The sequence below is a fragment of the Diplotaxodon limnothrissa genome, linkage group LG7 (genome assembly GCF_057381915.1).
Source record: "Diplotaxodon limnothrissa isolate DT_005_m linkage group LG7, D_limnothrissa_male_GT1.1, whole genome shotgun sequence".
Taxonomy (NCBI): domain Eukaryota; kingdom Metazoa; phylum Chordata; class Actinopteri; order Cichliformes; family Cichlidae; genus Diplotaxodon; species Diplotaxodon limnothrissa.
Window position 1 is genome coordinate 42,326,597 of NC_140602.1, and position 14,609 is coordinate 42,341,205.

Consider the following 14,609-nt stretch of genomic DNA (forward strand, 5'->3'; position numbering starts at 1 on the left):
GTACTTCTTCTCCCTTTTTCTGTCTTTTTTTTAAATTACTCATTTGTTTTTTCCAAACTGTGAAACAGTGAGTAATTTGGGGTTTTTTTTAAAGTTTTTTTTCCTTTGTAAAATGTGCTTTCATGCAAATACACTAAGCCACAGTACACACGTTTGTAAATCTAACTTTGCGAGGACATTCATTTACGTTCCCCGGTCCCTCATCCTAACTGTCACAACTAGCTGCCAAATCCTTACCTGTGTAATCTGAACCTCATTCAACTCATAACCTTAAAGCCAAGTTAAAACAACAAGTTAAAGTTGAAAAAGCGGTGAGGGGCACAAATGACGTCCATCCCAGTACTCTCTCAATTTTAAACTTGTCCTCACAAAGATAGCCATATAAGTACACTCACACATGCAGACATGCAGACACACACAATAGTTCTCAATGTTCTTATTTTTTAATCTAAAACTATGTGACAGTTGCACAGGAAATTTAGTGCCATAAGGAAGTATAGAAGAAATTTATTATTATTATTATTATTATTATTATTATTATTATTATTATTACAAGTGTACAAGTGTATATTGAAATGCAGTGTTGCTTTTACCTTGAAGTATTTGAATTACTTGCTTTATTTTATGATTCAGCTGGTTTTTCAGACTCAGTACAGTACTGCAGAAAATGTTTCTGTTCTTGTTTCTAATATATAACTGACAGACACATTGTTGCTAATAAAACAGTATGAAAATCTTCCTTTTTCTCATTCTCATTCATCTTCTAGATGAGTCACAAACCTCAGGGGTCATTTACCGCATTCATATTTGTGCATGAAGATGCTTGCGTCGGTGAACTTTTATACAAAATTGAGGCTTTTCAGAAAAAGATTTCATTAGCGTGCATTAATGTAATCAGAATGTGTATAGCACACTGGACACTACTAATCGCATGTGATCTTCTAAATGCAGGTTAAATATCAGCAAGCCGAAGCGCTTCGTGTGGAGGAGAATTCTCCAAGCAATAAATGTAACTAATTTTGTCTTGCAGGAATAGTTTTGTTGAGATTGCTCTCTAATGGAAAAAAAATTTTCTTTGTATTTCAGGGTTGTTGTTTTTTTGTTTTTTTTTAAACAGCAATCTAATTCTGTTTCATTGGGTGTGTATGTTGCCAGTTTGTTGTTGAAGGACTCAATGAGCTGACATCTGTGGCTTATATTGGCTCAAAGGGGGATATTATTGTTATTGCCATGGACCATCTGAAAATTGTGCTCTCTAAAGCTTACATGTGTAAATATATCTAAAGGTGAACCACTGAACTTACTAATATTGTTTTTCAATATCAATTTCAGCTATGCAGCAACAGATCAAACAATAACATAAGAAAGCAGTGATTCCTGCTGAGGCTTGGACTACAGCAGGAGCAATAAAGTCTGTTTATATACAGGTTCTGTCTGCCCTTAGGCAACAAGGTGAAAGCCATGACAGCAAACACAACTTAACGGGAAGGGTAACAAGCAAGAATCAGGAGCAGTCAGATGAAAAAGAAACAGTTAGAGGCTAGGAGATGATGATTAATGAAAAACCATTCAGACATGTAGGCTAAATGATACAAAAAAGAAAATGCAAATCTTTATTTGGGCAATAAACTGAATGAGTCAGAGAGGCATGGCAAGTAATCATACAACGGGAAAACAACTGAAAACTATTTCAGAGAGGAAATAGGGGTAGTTATTAGAAGGATGAGTCAGAGGACATGAATGAAAAATAGCACATACCACAGAACACACAGACAGATGGAGGCGTAGAATAGCTGATTTCCAATCCAGAGCTCCCTGGCTCAAACATGAATAGCTATTTTGTGATGGCATTAACACAACAGAACTGCTTCAGACATGAAAAACCTTTCAGATTGTGATGGATTCCCTTTGATGTGGATATATATTCAAACTCCTACTTATTTCTACATGAATTGCCAGCACTGTAACAGGGAATTACTGTCACACTAGCATTCCACCCACAAGACAAACTAGCAGGAGATGTGTTTTTTTCTCTTTACAGTCAGCATAATTTATATGTAGTGATACTAGCACCAACAGAGACAATAGTGGACCATAAGTTGCACGGCAGCTGGATAGCAAAAAGCTTGATTTGCAAAGGTTCAGTGATGGTGTATTTATGTTGGTTTGTTATACATTTACATTTTCTAGAGGGAAAAAGGCTAGAGTCTGATCAAATTTGATCTCATTTTCATGTCAGCATTACTGCTTATGGAAAGTAAGAATAATTACAGATCAGCTATGAGCCCAGCTCTGTCAAAAGTGAAATCAACAAAGGCACGGATGATGGTCTGAAAAGCTAAATATAAACAGATTTCACTCCTTCTGCAAGCTGCCTCTAAGATTTATTCTAATCAAATACCAAAAATCTATTTTTGAATGGATCCCTTCAGGCTATTTATTTACATCTGTACTTGTGCTATATTTGTGTAAATGAGAGGTTGTGCAAGCTATATGAATTATTTAGAGGAATAATCACCTGCAGCGTAAGTAGCACGGCCTTTCAAAGTTTATTGATGTTTTATAGTGTGCTTTGCATCATCCACTTCAACCAGGAGCAGTATGCTCACTCTAACGTACTCTGTCTGTCCAGTGAATATCTGCAGATTTCTCTTACTCTGTGCCTATGTTACGATCCCTGACCCTAATTCCCCAGCAGGAGGAGCTGGGAATCCATGAATTATGAACAGGATAGATAGGAAATTTTCCAGCTAATATTCCAACCCAAAGCTTCTTGCCTTTTCTCTTTTTCCTCCTCATTGCCCAAACTGTCATGTTCCTTGCACTTCACCTTCCTATTTCCTTTTTCTTCTCCAGGCAGACCTTTTTTATACTTCCTTTTCTTGGGGCCTGTTCCACTATGCTTTCTTCTATGTATCTTATAGGATTGAAGAAAATATTGGATTGAAGAAAATGAGATTTAGACAGAAAAAAGTTAGAAAGAAAGCAGTTAGTTAGAGTCTGTTGGAGCTGCCGGCATCAAATGATGCACCCATGTATGTCTCCAATAAAATTCACACACACACATCAGTATTCTTGAAGTGTGTAGGTGCAATTCGGTCCAACAACTCACATTTGAAATGGTTGATTTATTACAGCAATAGGTTACACTTCGAGTTTGGTGTCCAGGCACTGAGCTCATCACTCCCCACAAATAAGATGCACATAGAAACAGATGAATAAATATCCCTCCACCCCAGTGCTCACAGGTGGATGCTGGGTTGGTTGAGGGAGTGAAACAGCACCCCTTGCATCGCTGCATGGTGTCAGAGGGAGAGATGAGAAGTTCTGCAGTTTCATTACACTGCCAATTTGGGAGGGTGCATTTGGTACATGATGAGAGGAGAGTCTGGCATATTCGTTTTTATGATACAGTGCAGTACAAGTTGCCTGCCTGAGCTAGTTTAGATGTTTTCTTTGGTTTTAAACATCGACACTATGACCAAATGTGGCAACTGTAACCAAATATTGCACAGCTGGTTGCTCATAAGGTATTATTTCTTGTAAATATTCCTTTATATTTTCATGCAGCTTGTGGGGATAGGTTAATTGGATAATCCAAATTGCCACTAGGTGTGAATGTGCGAGTCAATGTGAGTGTGAATGGTTGTCTGTCCTTGTGTGTTAGCCCTGCGACAGACTGGCAACCTGTCCAGGGTGTACCCTGCCTCTCGCCCTATGACAGCTGGGATAGGCTCCAGCGCCCCCCGCGACCCTGAAAAGGATAAGCGGAAGCGAATGGATGGATGGATGGATTTTCATCCCTAAGACTCTCTGCTACCAATGTGGACATCACACTGGCTGCTAGAAATACAACCTACATTTAAAACCAACCATGAATTGATGAAACACTTTGCTCAAAGTATAATTATAACATACAGACATACACTGGCATTACCACTGTTATCTTGCTATGAAATCCAAGCAATTTATCATTAATGCAGTAATTTGTATATATTCCCTTAAATTAACAAAACTTAGACTTGGAGATAAATGATCTTGTCGGGAACAGAAACACACATCACTCTCTGATTTTTACTGCTGTGTCAGAGATAGGCAGAAATAGACATCCTCCATAAATCTCTCTTTCCCACACGCAGACATGACTGCATGCTGGAGCCATTACTGCCCAGTGTGTGTAATATTGCAATTTCTGAAAGGAGGAAAGGGCATTCCTCCTGTCTGAATTTTTCATTCCCCATGCTCTCTGTTTCTGTATAACAACCAATAAATAAGCAATGAATCCCGAGGACATAACACAAAATGGATTGGATTTTATGTCCACCACACCCCAACATCAGCTCCCCCTAGATACACAATTTGTCTGTCTTTCTCTTCCTGCTTCACCTGCTTTTTTGTCTCTGTGAAGACTTTTTCTATTTGATGTTTTTGTTTTGTTTTGTTTTTTTAAGAGTTAAATCCTTTAATGTATCCCTCGTCCTTTTTCCTTTTGTACTAACCCAGTGAACTGAACTGGAAAAAGTCTGGCCCAAATATGTGGTGAAAAGTGTGTGTCTGTGTGTGCGTGTGTTTTTGGATTGAACGTGACCTTTTGCTTTGATAATCTACCACAGATTTAGATTTAGAGTTCTGGTGGCTTTGAATCTATCTGAGAGGCAGCTTGTTTGGTGAGCCGTCTAGAGTAAACTCTATTTAGATTAGTCCATGAATATATGCCACAGCATATCTCTCTGATTATGCAATATTCTTTTCAGTCAAGACGTGTGTGGGTTGTTTCAGACAGGGGATGGGAGGGGACAAGGGGGATGAAAGAGAGCCTGTAAGTGCTGTGAAAGGAAATCAAGTGAGAGATGAGATAAAGAGGGAAATAATGGAGTCAACTTAAGCAGTACTTTAGCGCCATCTGATGGTGAGTGCAGACATTGGATCGTTGCAATATTAATATTTTTTGGTCATAAAGCAGGGGTGGACAATTAACTTTCTCAAGGGGGAACTTGAGAGATTGGGACTGTTGTGAAGGGCCCAACAATCAGCTGAAGTTTTTGATTTTAGCACCATTGTGCAGCCCGCCACAACAGTCCCAGTTTCTCATGTGGCCACTTGAGAAAATTAACTGCCCAATGCGTTTCAAGGAAACTATTCTTCGAACCTTTTAGACATAGTGGTGGCATCTGTGCTGGACGTGTGACTGGAAACATTAATTAACTACTGTTTTACTCCAATGACTATATCATTTTAGAATATATATAAAGCTCAAAGAGAATGTATATTTAAAAAAAGAGTCAATAAAAAAAGAAATTCTAAAAATATACACAATGGGGTCACTATGGACTGGCCCTGGTCACTCACTATGCACCCCTCAGGTGAACTCTATTGACATACTTGTACAACTACAAGTAAAATAAAGTCATACAATTTGTTAATGAAAATGTCGTTACAGTAACAGCAAGTTATTGGTGCAATAATTGGAGCAGGGTGGCTGAGGAGCGGACTGATTTTGGAGCACGTGGACCTGTTTTAAGTCTCTTTTGGACTAAAAAAAAAGGTCATAATCACTTGTAACTTGCACTTGAAACCGATAAAGTAATGTCTAAGCATGGATCAGTTTAAAAAGGCGTGCAAAAATGTGTTTTTTGCGAGATACAGGGAGTTATTATTTTAACATTTTCGAAATACAGCCACATTACATTACATTGCAAACAAATTTGAGCATACTGTGTGTTTAGGGTCATATATGCACACTGGTTCAACGACCTGTTTTAATGTTTTGTTGTTGCTTGTTTGTTTGTTTTGCAATGAAACAGGAAATTGCAAAATGAACTGAGTCCAGTGTCCCCTTGGTTGCCAGGCGGAGTTTACGTCAAATGAAACAATAATGTATAGAATGCAACAATGTAATTATAAATACTTAAACACGTCAGTATCTGTGGACAGTCATTAACAATAAAATATAAGGTATTACCCCAACAAATCACCTGAAACTGTGAGGACTTTGAGTTAACTCTGGGTTGACCAATAGTCTCTAAATCCCGCCTCTCGTTTTCAACAACCAATCAAATTACGCTATCAATCTGTTTACCATTAGCCGCGAACTGCAAACTTCCTTTTCCGTGTTCAGCTGTCCGATGTTGTATTAAACCAACACTAACACATATAATTCCTTAAGGCAATATGAACACGGAGCAGTCCGTTGAAACTATTTGTGAAAGTCACTGCCCAGTTTCGACACCGGAGGGAAATGACTCAAAGAAAGGACAGCTAAAAAGGTAACTGTGAGGATAGCTTACCATTGTTGTTAGCGTTAACGCCAGCCACCAACTACAGAGCAACTTGTATTTGCAGCCGAGCGGTTCATCTGGGTGCTTCGTTTATTCTGTTCACGTTTTGAGGCTTGATTTACATGTAAACTTTACGTGTTGTTTTCTTTCTTTTTTTCTTTTCTTTTTCTTTTTTGCTTAACACATCAAATAAAATAATTTGTAAAATAACAGCAAGCTTCTGTAAAAGAAAAACAGGCAATTTACTCGCAGGTATTATATTTTTAGCCATATCGTAAAATATAATTCCTGTCACCTAGCCAAAGCTCCAAGTTTAATGTTTTAAGATGAAGTTTACTTAACTTAAAACACAAGTGACATAATGTGTTTATTGTGTACTTAAACAATTGTCCGATCTTGAGTACCTTTACTGCAACTAAGCTATTGTTGCTGTTGTTGGCTTAACATAATTGCATCTAATTGTATCCATATTTTTTCATCATTAATTCATTCCTTCTTTTTGTAGAACTCCATTATCAAAGTTTAAGAAAATACATTCCCACTTCAAGTCACCTGTAAGTAGCTTTCCTGTCTTCTTTCACACACACACACACACACACACACAGCATGCCACACATGCCTTATTCTGTTATGATTGTCACAGCTTCAAGTACTTGAGAGTGCTAAAGTCAGCCCTGCAGAGGAGGTGGAGGAGCTAGAGAGGAGAAGAGAGCAGCTGGATACAGAGATAGCACAGCTGGAGGCTGAGTAAGTACAGCTGTGTTGTTCTTGCTGTATTTCTGTCTTGAGGTCCAACTTGAATGCTATGGGTAGTGATGGTTCATTGAATCATTAGATGAACAGAACTCAGATTTAATCGTCCACCTGCACATAGCAGTTTATCTTTTTTAGATGTTTATAATTTTGTGCCTTTGCCTGCATATGACCTTTTGCATAAATCTGCTGAGACCATGCGTGCGTATATGTTTTTAGGGGCTATAGAGTAGAGGAGCTGGAGCATCATATTGATAAGTTGCATGAATACAACGACATCAAAGACATTGGGCAGTCACTCCTGGGTCGTATAGGTAAGAGAGAAAAAGAAATTTCAGTTCAAGCTTTAAGTAGCATTCAATGTATGTAGTAATAAGTGAAGCTTGGTAAATTAAAATTATAAAGGTATATTATTAATGATGTTATAACTGCTGATGTGAATATTACTGTGATTCAGTAATTAACATTCCCCCTGAGCATCAACTCTTGTAAACACTGGGCATAGTATTTTCTTCAAGTGATGAAAATGTTTATCAGTCACTAACACTATCTTATTATAATACACCAAATTTCTCTCTGTTTGTCCCATGACACTTCTTATCTATCTGAGGTACTAATACATCATCATGTTGCCTAACAGCCACTTACCTATCAACAGGCTTAAGTGACCCATTTTTAACATTGATGCATCACAACAACGTTATAAAACCACCATTTCAATTTAATTTCACAACAGTAACATCAATTGTATTTCCACAAATGTTACCTGGCAATCATCTAATGGACTAAACTGATATTTATATAGGGATGAATGCAGTAGTACCTTTATTTTTTTTAGATGATGGGTCATGGACATGTTCCCTTAATCACACCTTTAATTTTAATAGAGCATTCTGGCTGACCTTTTTTTTTTTTTAAAAGGTCAGCCACTAAAAATCATGTAGTTTTTGTGCTCAGTGATTATATTGGCTAATATTGAATGGGTTTCAAATTTGGTACTAACTTTTAGTAATTAAATTAATTAACTTGCATATCAGATAATGCTTGTACATCACTGGCATGCTGCCCACACATTTCTCCCCTTCTTGTGGAGTTCAAAAGGTTTTCTGACCAAAAAAGGAATTTCACCTTTTTACTAAAAGGGTAATTGTAATTTATCATAATCATAAGGGTTTTTTTGTATCCCTGTTCTGCAGCTGCACAAGGTTGAGTAAGTAGGGTGAAGTTCAGTTTTCATACTGGAAGGAGTTCTGGTGATTCACGGTCATGTCATACTACCTAAGGGTGTGTGTGTTTTATTGTAGATAAAATCTTGATGTTCCCTTCCCATTTTAGTCTGTGATTTTAAATGTACAGTGCACCAATATACTTATTTCCCACCTATGAACAGTCTGTGTAGAAAAGTTAGGTGATCTCTCATAGTAAAACTGTGCTGAGTTAAATTAGCATTCTCTTCAAGTTCTCTGTCAGTACAGTGAAGAGTCACGATGATAATGACTTCTTAGTGAACGGAGATGGCATTTCCCCTCTGACACAATAGCTGTCTTTCTCATCACCCGCAGGCTGACACACAATTACAATCTCTGTCTATAGATGCATGCATTCAGTAACACGTGCATATATATTCAAATACAAAGACGTGCCGTCATTCTTTCTTCTCCCTTCTTTCTCTCAAGCACACACTTTCACAAAAGCTCTACACTTAACGCAATGAGTTGCTGTTGTACTGTATGCTGTTATTCTGAGAGGGAGGAGTTGGGTGGGCAGGCCCTGGAGTGAGGAGACAAGAGGAGATGCCCTGCATTACCCTTTAAAGACAAATGTCCTTTGTCTCATGTCCATTTGTCTGTCTGTCTGACTGTTTGTCTGAGTTCATGTTGCTACTTAAAATCTTTCCCTTTTTTGCATATATTCACCACTTTAAGGTTTTCACTTCTGAAATTGCTGAAAAGGTGGTCATAGAATATAACAGAAAAATGGTGCAGATTGTGATACAAGCACCAAATTTGGCACAATTACTTGATTAGCTGTTTGAAAAATTAAGATTGCTGATTGGACACCAAGATCATTGAAAATCAGACATACAAGTTTAAACATCTCAGATTCATTTTTCCCATTATCAAGAGCCTAGCTGTAAGATATATATGCATATGTATTATATTATTTTGAAAGTAATGTTCAGTCAGTTTTGTTGTGTCTTTAGTAGATCAACACATTTTTGCAAACATTTTATTAACAACTACTTCAGCAATAAAAACAGCATAGAAAGCAAAAATGTTCATGGTGATAGTATCTGCCTCTATACTCATGTTTACATCCATACTTGGTCAGTTCCTGGCAGCATGCAGCTATTATAGGGAGTGTGGTCCATGAAACTGTACAGACTTCTTCCTCAGCCTTAGCCCAGCCCCAGATGATTCCTGCCTGTTAGGCAGCATGCTTTGCATGGTCCCTAAGGGCTGCACTTGATGATGGAATAGCTCTTCTCTCTCCATGCAAGGCTCACTTCTTACTCATGAACTTGTTTAGTCATACATCACTATGACAAAGTGCTTCAGATGATGCAGGTCATCGTCAGACGCTTCAGAAGGAGTCTAAGTTTAACAAAGGTTTTAATAATTTCATCACACATGTCCTTATGTCCGTAGGGTATTTGAAAGTAGAATGGGAGACAGAGCCTTCAGCTTTCAGGCCCCTCTTCTGTGAAACCAGCTCTCAATCTGGATTTGGGAAATAGACACCCTCTCTACTTATAAAATTAGGCTCACAACTTTTCTTTTTGATTAAGCTAATAGTTATTGCTGGATCAGGTGATCCCTGAGCTTCCACAGTTTGTCTCTTGTCCTGTCTTCTTCCCATCACTCCCAACTGGTCACGGCAGATGGCTTCCCTTCTCTAAGCCTGGTTCTGCCTGAGGTTTCTTCCTGTTAAAATTCAGTTTTTCCTTCCCACTGTCTACAATGCTATAATGAACACATTGGTGCCCTTTGCGTTAATGAATGAGCTACTGACGTCTAGTCAGAGTTGCATCTCTCGTATACCCCAGTGTCAGCCACCTCTTGGCTGAGACAGCATCTAGGCACTTGGTACTTGTGATTGCTACAAGAGGCCCTCTTGTAGCAATCACTGGACTACTGATTGTGTCAGATTCACAAACCTTGTTGGCTAGCAACTTGAACAACTCTGTTTTATTGCCGTCATCTCTGAGAAAACAGAAGTTTATCTATGACTTTATATGCCATCAATGTCAGAGCTATAAATGAAGTTCATCACATAAACTGGATCTTCTGTGTGCTTCCCTCACCTAGTTTAGCCCACGAACCAATGTTGTTGACCAGGGTATGCTGTGCACAGGCAACTTCTTGGGAGTCACAGATGACAGATAGTGGTGAGGACCAGTGTCAGTAGTTCATCCATGGGATGTGGCTGAATGCTGAAACAAAGGCACTGCTCCTACCTCCATGCCCCATTTACCCCATGCAGTAGCGCTACTAGCCTAATAATATACCAGAAAAGTAAGCAAATGCTGCATGCTTCAAAACATAGAAATTGACACAAGATAATGAAAATCAGTAAATTATGTAGCAATTAAATGCAAAAACTACTTTTTCATGGGTCATATTGGCTGCCTTCTTGAAAAATGTGATTTTCATGTGGCTAATCAGAAAATATTATTATACAAGGGGCCAAATTGTACCGAATTTGGTGTTTGCATCACCATTGCATGATTTTGGATTTAATTTGATATTATCTGCTTCACAATTAGGGAAATATAGCATTTACCTTCTCAGATGATTATTTTGAACATATTCAACATGCAGACTTTCTAAATCAAAACTTTAGTCTGTCCATTTTTCCTGGTACACAGACTCCTTATAACAAACGATGGCAAAGTTTATTTATCCCTTTAGCCCAAAATTAGTTTAGTATTCAGAGAGAGTTTTTTAAATTTTATTTCAAATTAAATGTCATGAGACTTAAGAGACAACAAGCAGGATGCGTAATTACTAAAACCTCCTTCCACCTTCTTAGTAAATGCTTAAATTAGATGTTGGCATTATCATTATCATCATTATTATTACCAGGCGCTATGCCAAGAATTTAAGTTTAATCTGTCATACAGTATCGTTAAAGGCGGATCTGGTAGGTGCCAAAGTTATCATTCATTGTGACATCCAGCATCCACCCCACAGCCGTTGCTGAAATAAGAACGAGTCCTGCAACAGAACATTGTCTCCACTGAGCCCTGAGGGGTGTACTGTGAAGCACAAATGAGTTAACGAGTTGTAACAAGCCTAAAGCCATAAAGGTGGCTCTCTTTTACCGCGTTAGGTCACCATAGTAACTAAACACATAACCTGATTCAGAGTTATATTCCATTTAAAATCTGCTGTAGGCACCACATCTCAACTGATTCTTTCAAGACAACATGCTCCAAATTTGATTTTAGATTCTCTGCTTAAGGAATATGTTTATACTGTACTAATACCTCCAAAGGAAGCCTGCAGTAAAGTCACACAGCAAAGTTACAGCAGTGCAACATGCGCTGCATGGTCACAGGAATTTGCATGCATTCAATTGGTGATGTAGAAAATGTTTACATGTTTTATGCTTGAACCTAATCTTCTACCAAGTCTGTTTTACACTGCTGGAATTACAGGAAATACGCACAACATAGGTCAGATAATATATCACTCTACTTGTAGGCTAGTTATCAAGGAGAATATCAACTAAGGAAAATCAACTTCACTGTGACCAGCTAAAATCTAAAGTGGTTTCCACAACTTCTTCATCGTGTTATGGGATTGTGTCTGACATAAATGCGTTGTTGTCGTTGTTTTAAATGGATCCGTTTTGATGTTGTAATGTGGAGTGTTCATGTAAAAAGTAAATGGTAAAAGGTGTAGTAACATTTTGTCTCCTAGCATTGTTACCTATCACTCTTCTACTTTTACAGCTTTTTCTTTATAGACCTCTGTCTGCTGTTCTCCTGTCCCGATGTCTCTGTTGAAATAGGCGGCACTGAACTGATCCTTAAAAAGAAAAGTCAGCTGACATATCAGAGCTTGGCTATGTTGAGCTTGCTTTGTAGCACACGACTGTGGTGTCAACATCACACAGGTGGTCTTAGATTATATAAAGAGGCAGAAACACCTGAGACTGAAAGAACTATGCATAGTGCTCCAAGGTCACTGTAGTAACCTAAATGCCATGTGTATTGACTGATTCTGTTTTAAAGACAAAAAAAGAATAGTGAGGCCAAATGTTGATTGTACTTTTTTATTCCACTTTGCATAGTTTAATTTATCTACCTGAAAGCATTCTCACTTCATTTTTACTAACAAAACACTTTGAAACAATATTAATAGGTAATTTATTAAAAAGTATTTGCAGGTTTTTTTTGCCGTGTGTGTGTTTTCATTTTTTGACTGTTGGATAAACAGATTCGTACTGACCTTGGCAGTTAGGGCATATAAAAAGTCTAATATTTGTTAGTTGCCTTTCTTTGCCAAGCACTTATCTATCAGGCTGGACCCGACATAATTCAGCATAGTTTGATTCTGTAGAATACTAACGACCCCAAGATTCAGCTAGCGGGGCTAAGTAACTGGAAATCTTTAAAATATTGGTAATAAAACACAATGTAGATTATCAATATCCTTTAAATACTTCTGTTCATACCCCTTTTACCAAGTGCAAGCCTCGTCTTTAGCCTGATTAATTATTCGGTGCTGTACTCTTGGCCTGTTCAGTGTTTTGTGGTTTGTTTGAAATGTAGGCTAGAGGGAGTTGACCCTGTAACCTGTCTTGCAGCTGCTCTGAGAGGGACCACCACACGAGATCTCTACGCTCACTTTGGTTTGGAACTGGATGACTGAACAAAAAGAGAAAATGAAAATAAAATGGTGAGGACGGTTCTTCTGACAAAGAAAACTGCAGGAAAAAAAAGTTAAAGACCACAAACTTATTAATAGATTTGATGTCCCCTTTTTTCTTGGTTAACAATTTTGATAATGAAAGGACACTGGGATTTTTCCATTATGCTGGCATGGTATTTAAAATAGTCTAGCTATTCAAACCTTTCAGTGGGTTCATTCCAGTCTTTCAAGATCTGTCTGTGTGTACAAGGATGTAAATGCTGCTGAGGGTTAATTTAAATGTTTGAGCTTACCTAAATAGAACTAAAGTAAAGGCCTGTCTGTACTGGCTACTCAAATGGCAGTCGTTTTCTAACTTTGCTTGTTTGGTTTGTTATTTACAGAAAAGATAAGAATACTGGAGTGTTAAACTGTACTACCAGTAAGTGACATGAATTTAATAAATGAGATGCTTAAATATCACAATTTATAAAGATACACCGTCTTTTTGTTTCAATTCACATCCTTCACCTAATTTAAGAAAGGGTACTGGGCAACTTTCACAGATATTTATAGTTTCCTGTCTGTCAGCACTTGAACTTCTGAAAAACAAAAGCTCTGGTGGACTTGATGTACCGAAAAAAAGCATAGCATGCATAATACAATCTAAGAATCAGTGATAAGTGTCATCTGCTATCAAGAGTTTGACAACGCCTGTGATACTCTCATTAACTTGATTGGCATCTGTATCTGCTTGTGAAACTGAATGAAAATCTATCACTGGCAGGTCGAAGCTGGTCAAATTTTCTTGCCCTGATAATTGCATCTCTTTATCATTCAGCTAAGATCTCAAACACTAGTGTGTATGGGATAGCAGTATGATAATTGTGTTGTAAAACTTATCACCTTTTTGTGACTCCTTGGTATTACCACAGATCGAGTCCACTATTTGACCCAAGGTTACACTTAACATGTTTTTTGCAAGAATTTCCAAACAAGTCTCTCCTTGTCAGATCTCTCCGGGACCACTGGGAGCGCGTCCTTTGTTGACCTGCACCAGTGGCTCTCAACGGCCTGCTATCGTAGACTTTTTGTAATCCACCCTGGTTATGCAGTGCAATTCAAGAGATGTCACGTTGCTAGTATAAGCACTGTGTAAAATGTCAACGTCCTTGTGTTCTGTAAATGTAGACAACAGGACATTTCTTGGCTTGAAGTTGCAGCAGTCCGTAAAGCAAAAACAATTATTCACAATTATTCATGAGCCAACATGTAGTATAGAAATTGTTTGGTGCCAAAGTTTTATTGCAACACTTGAGAGCAGTTCTGTCTGGCTCAGCAGTCGTACATTTAAGAATGTATGTGACATCTACGAGGAGTTCAAATAACTTAATGTTATTTTCAATCAACCTAGCCTTTGTACTGAAAAATGGCAAGTTACAGATGTTATAGTAGATCCGAGTCCTCTCTGGAACACAGGACGGGTTAATCCTGTCGCTATTGTTCGAAAACCTGCCCTTCCTAATTCCACAGTCCTCCGGGAGCTCCTGTGTTGACATACATAGGCTTAAAGAAAATTTCTAGCAGGTCGCAGCAGAGTAATGAGTGAATGGCATAAAGAGGCGTACTCATTTTGCATCAGGGCCTTGTCACAACCACGTTGAAACTGCTGCGCGTGCTGGCCTCGTTAACTGAGCTTGCTGGGCCACACCGCATTTCC

The 14,609-nt window shown here is 38.2% G+C and overlaps 1 protein-coding gene across 1 annotated transcript; it reads left to right on the forward strand.

Annotated features, from left to right (window-relative positions):
- The first annotated feature begins 6,123 nt into the window (after positions 1 to 6,123).
- On the forward strand, positions 6,124 to 13,247 carry swi5 (SWI5 homologous recombination repair protein). The gene is made up of 5 exons (XM_085358101.1): positions 6,124 to 6,266; positions 6,784 to 6,832; positions 6,922 to 7,025; positions 7,251 to 7,345; positions 12,846 to 13,247. The coding sequence occupies exons 1-5, from the start codon at positions 6,172 to 6,174 to the stop codon at positions 12,908 to 12,910; spliced, it is 408 nt and encodes a 135-aa protein (XP_085214227.1). The 5' UTR covers positions 6,124 to 6,171; the 3' UTR covers positions 12,911 to 13,247.
- Positions 13,248 to 14,609: the final 1,362 nt, after the last annotated feature.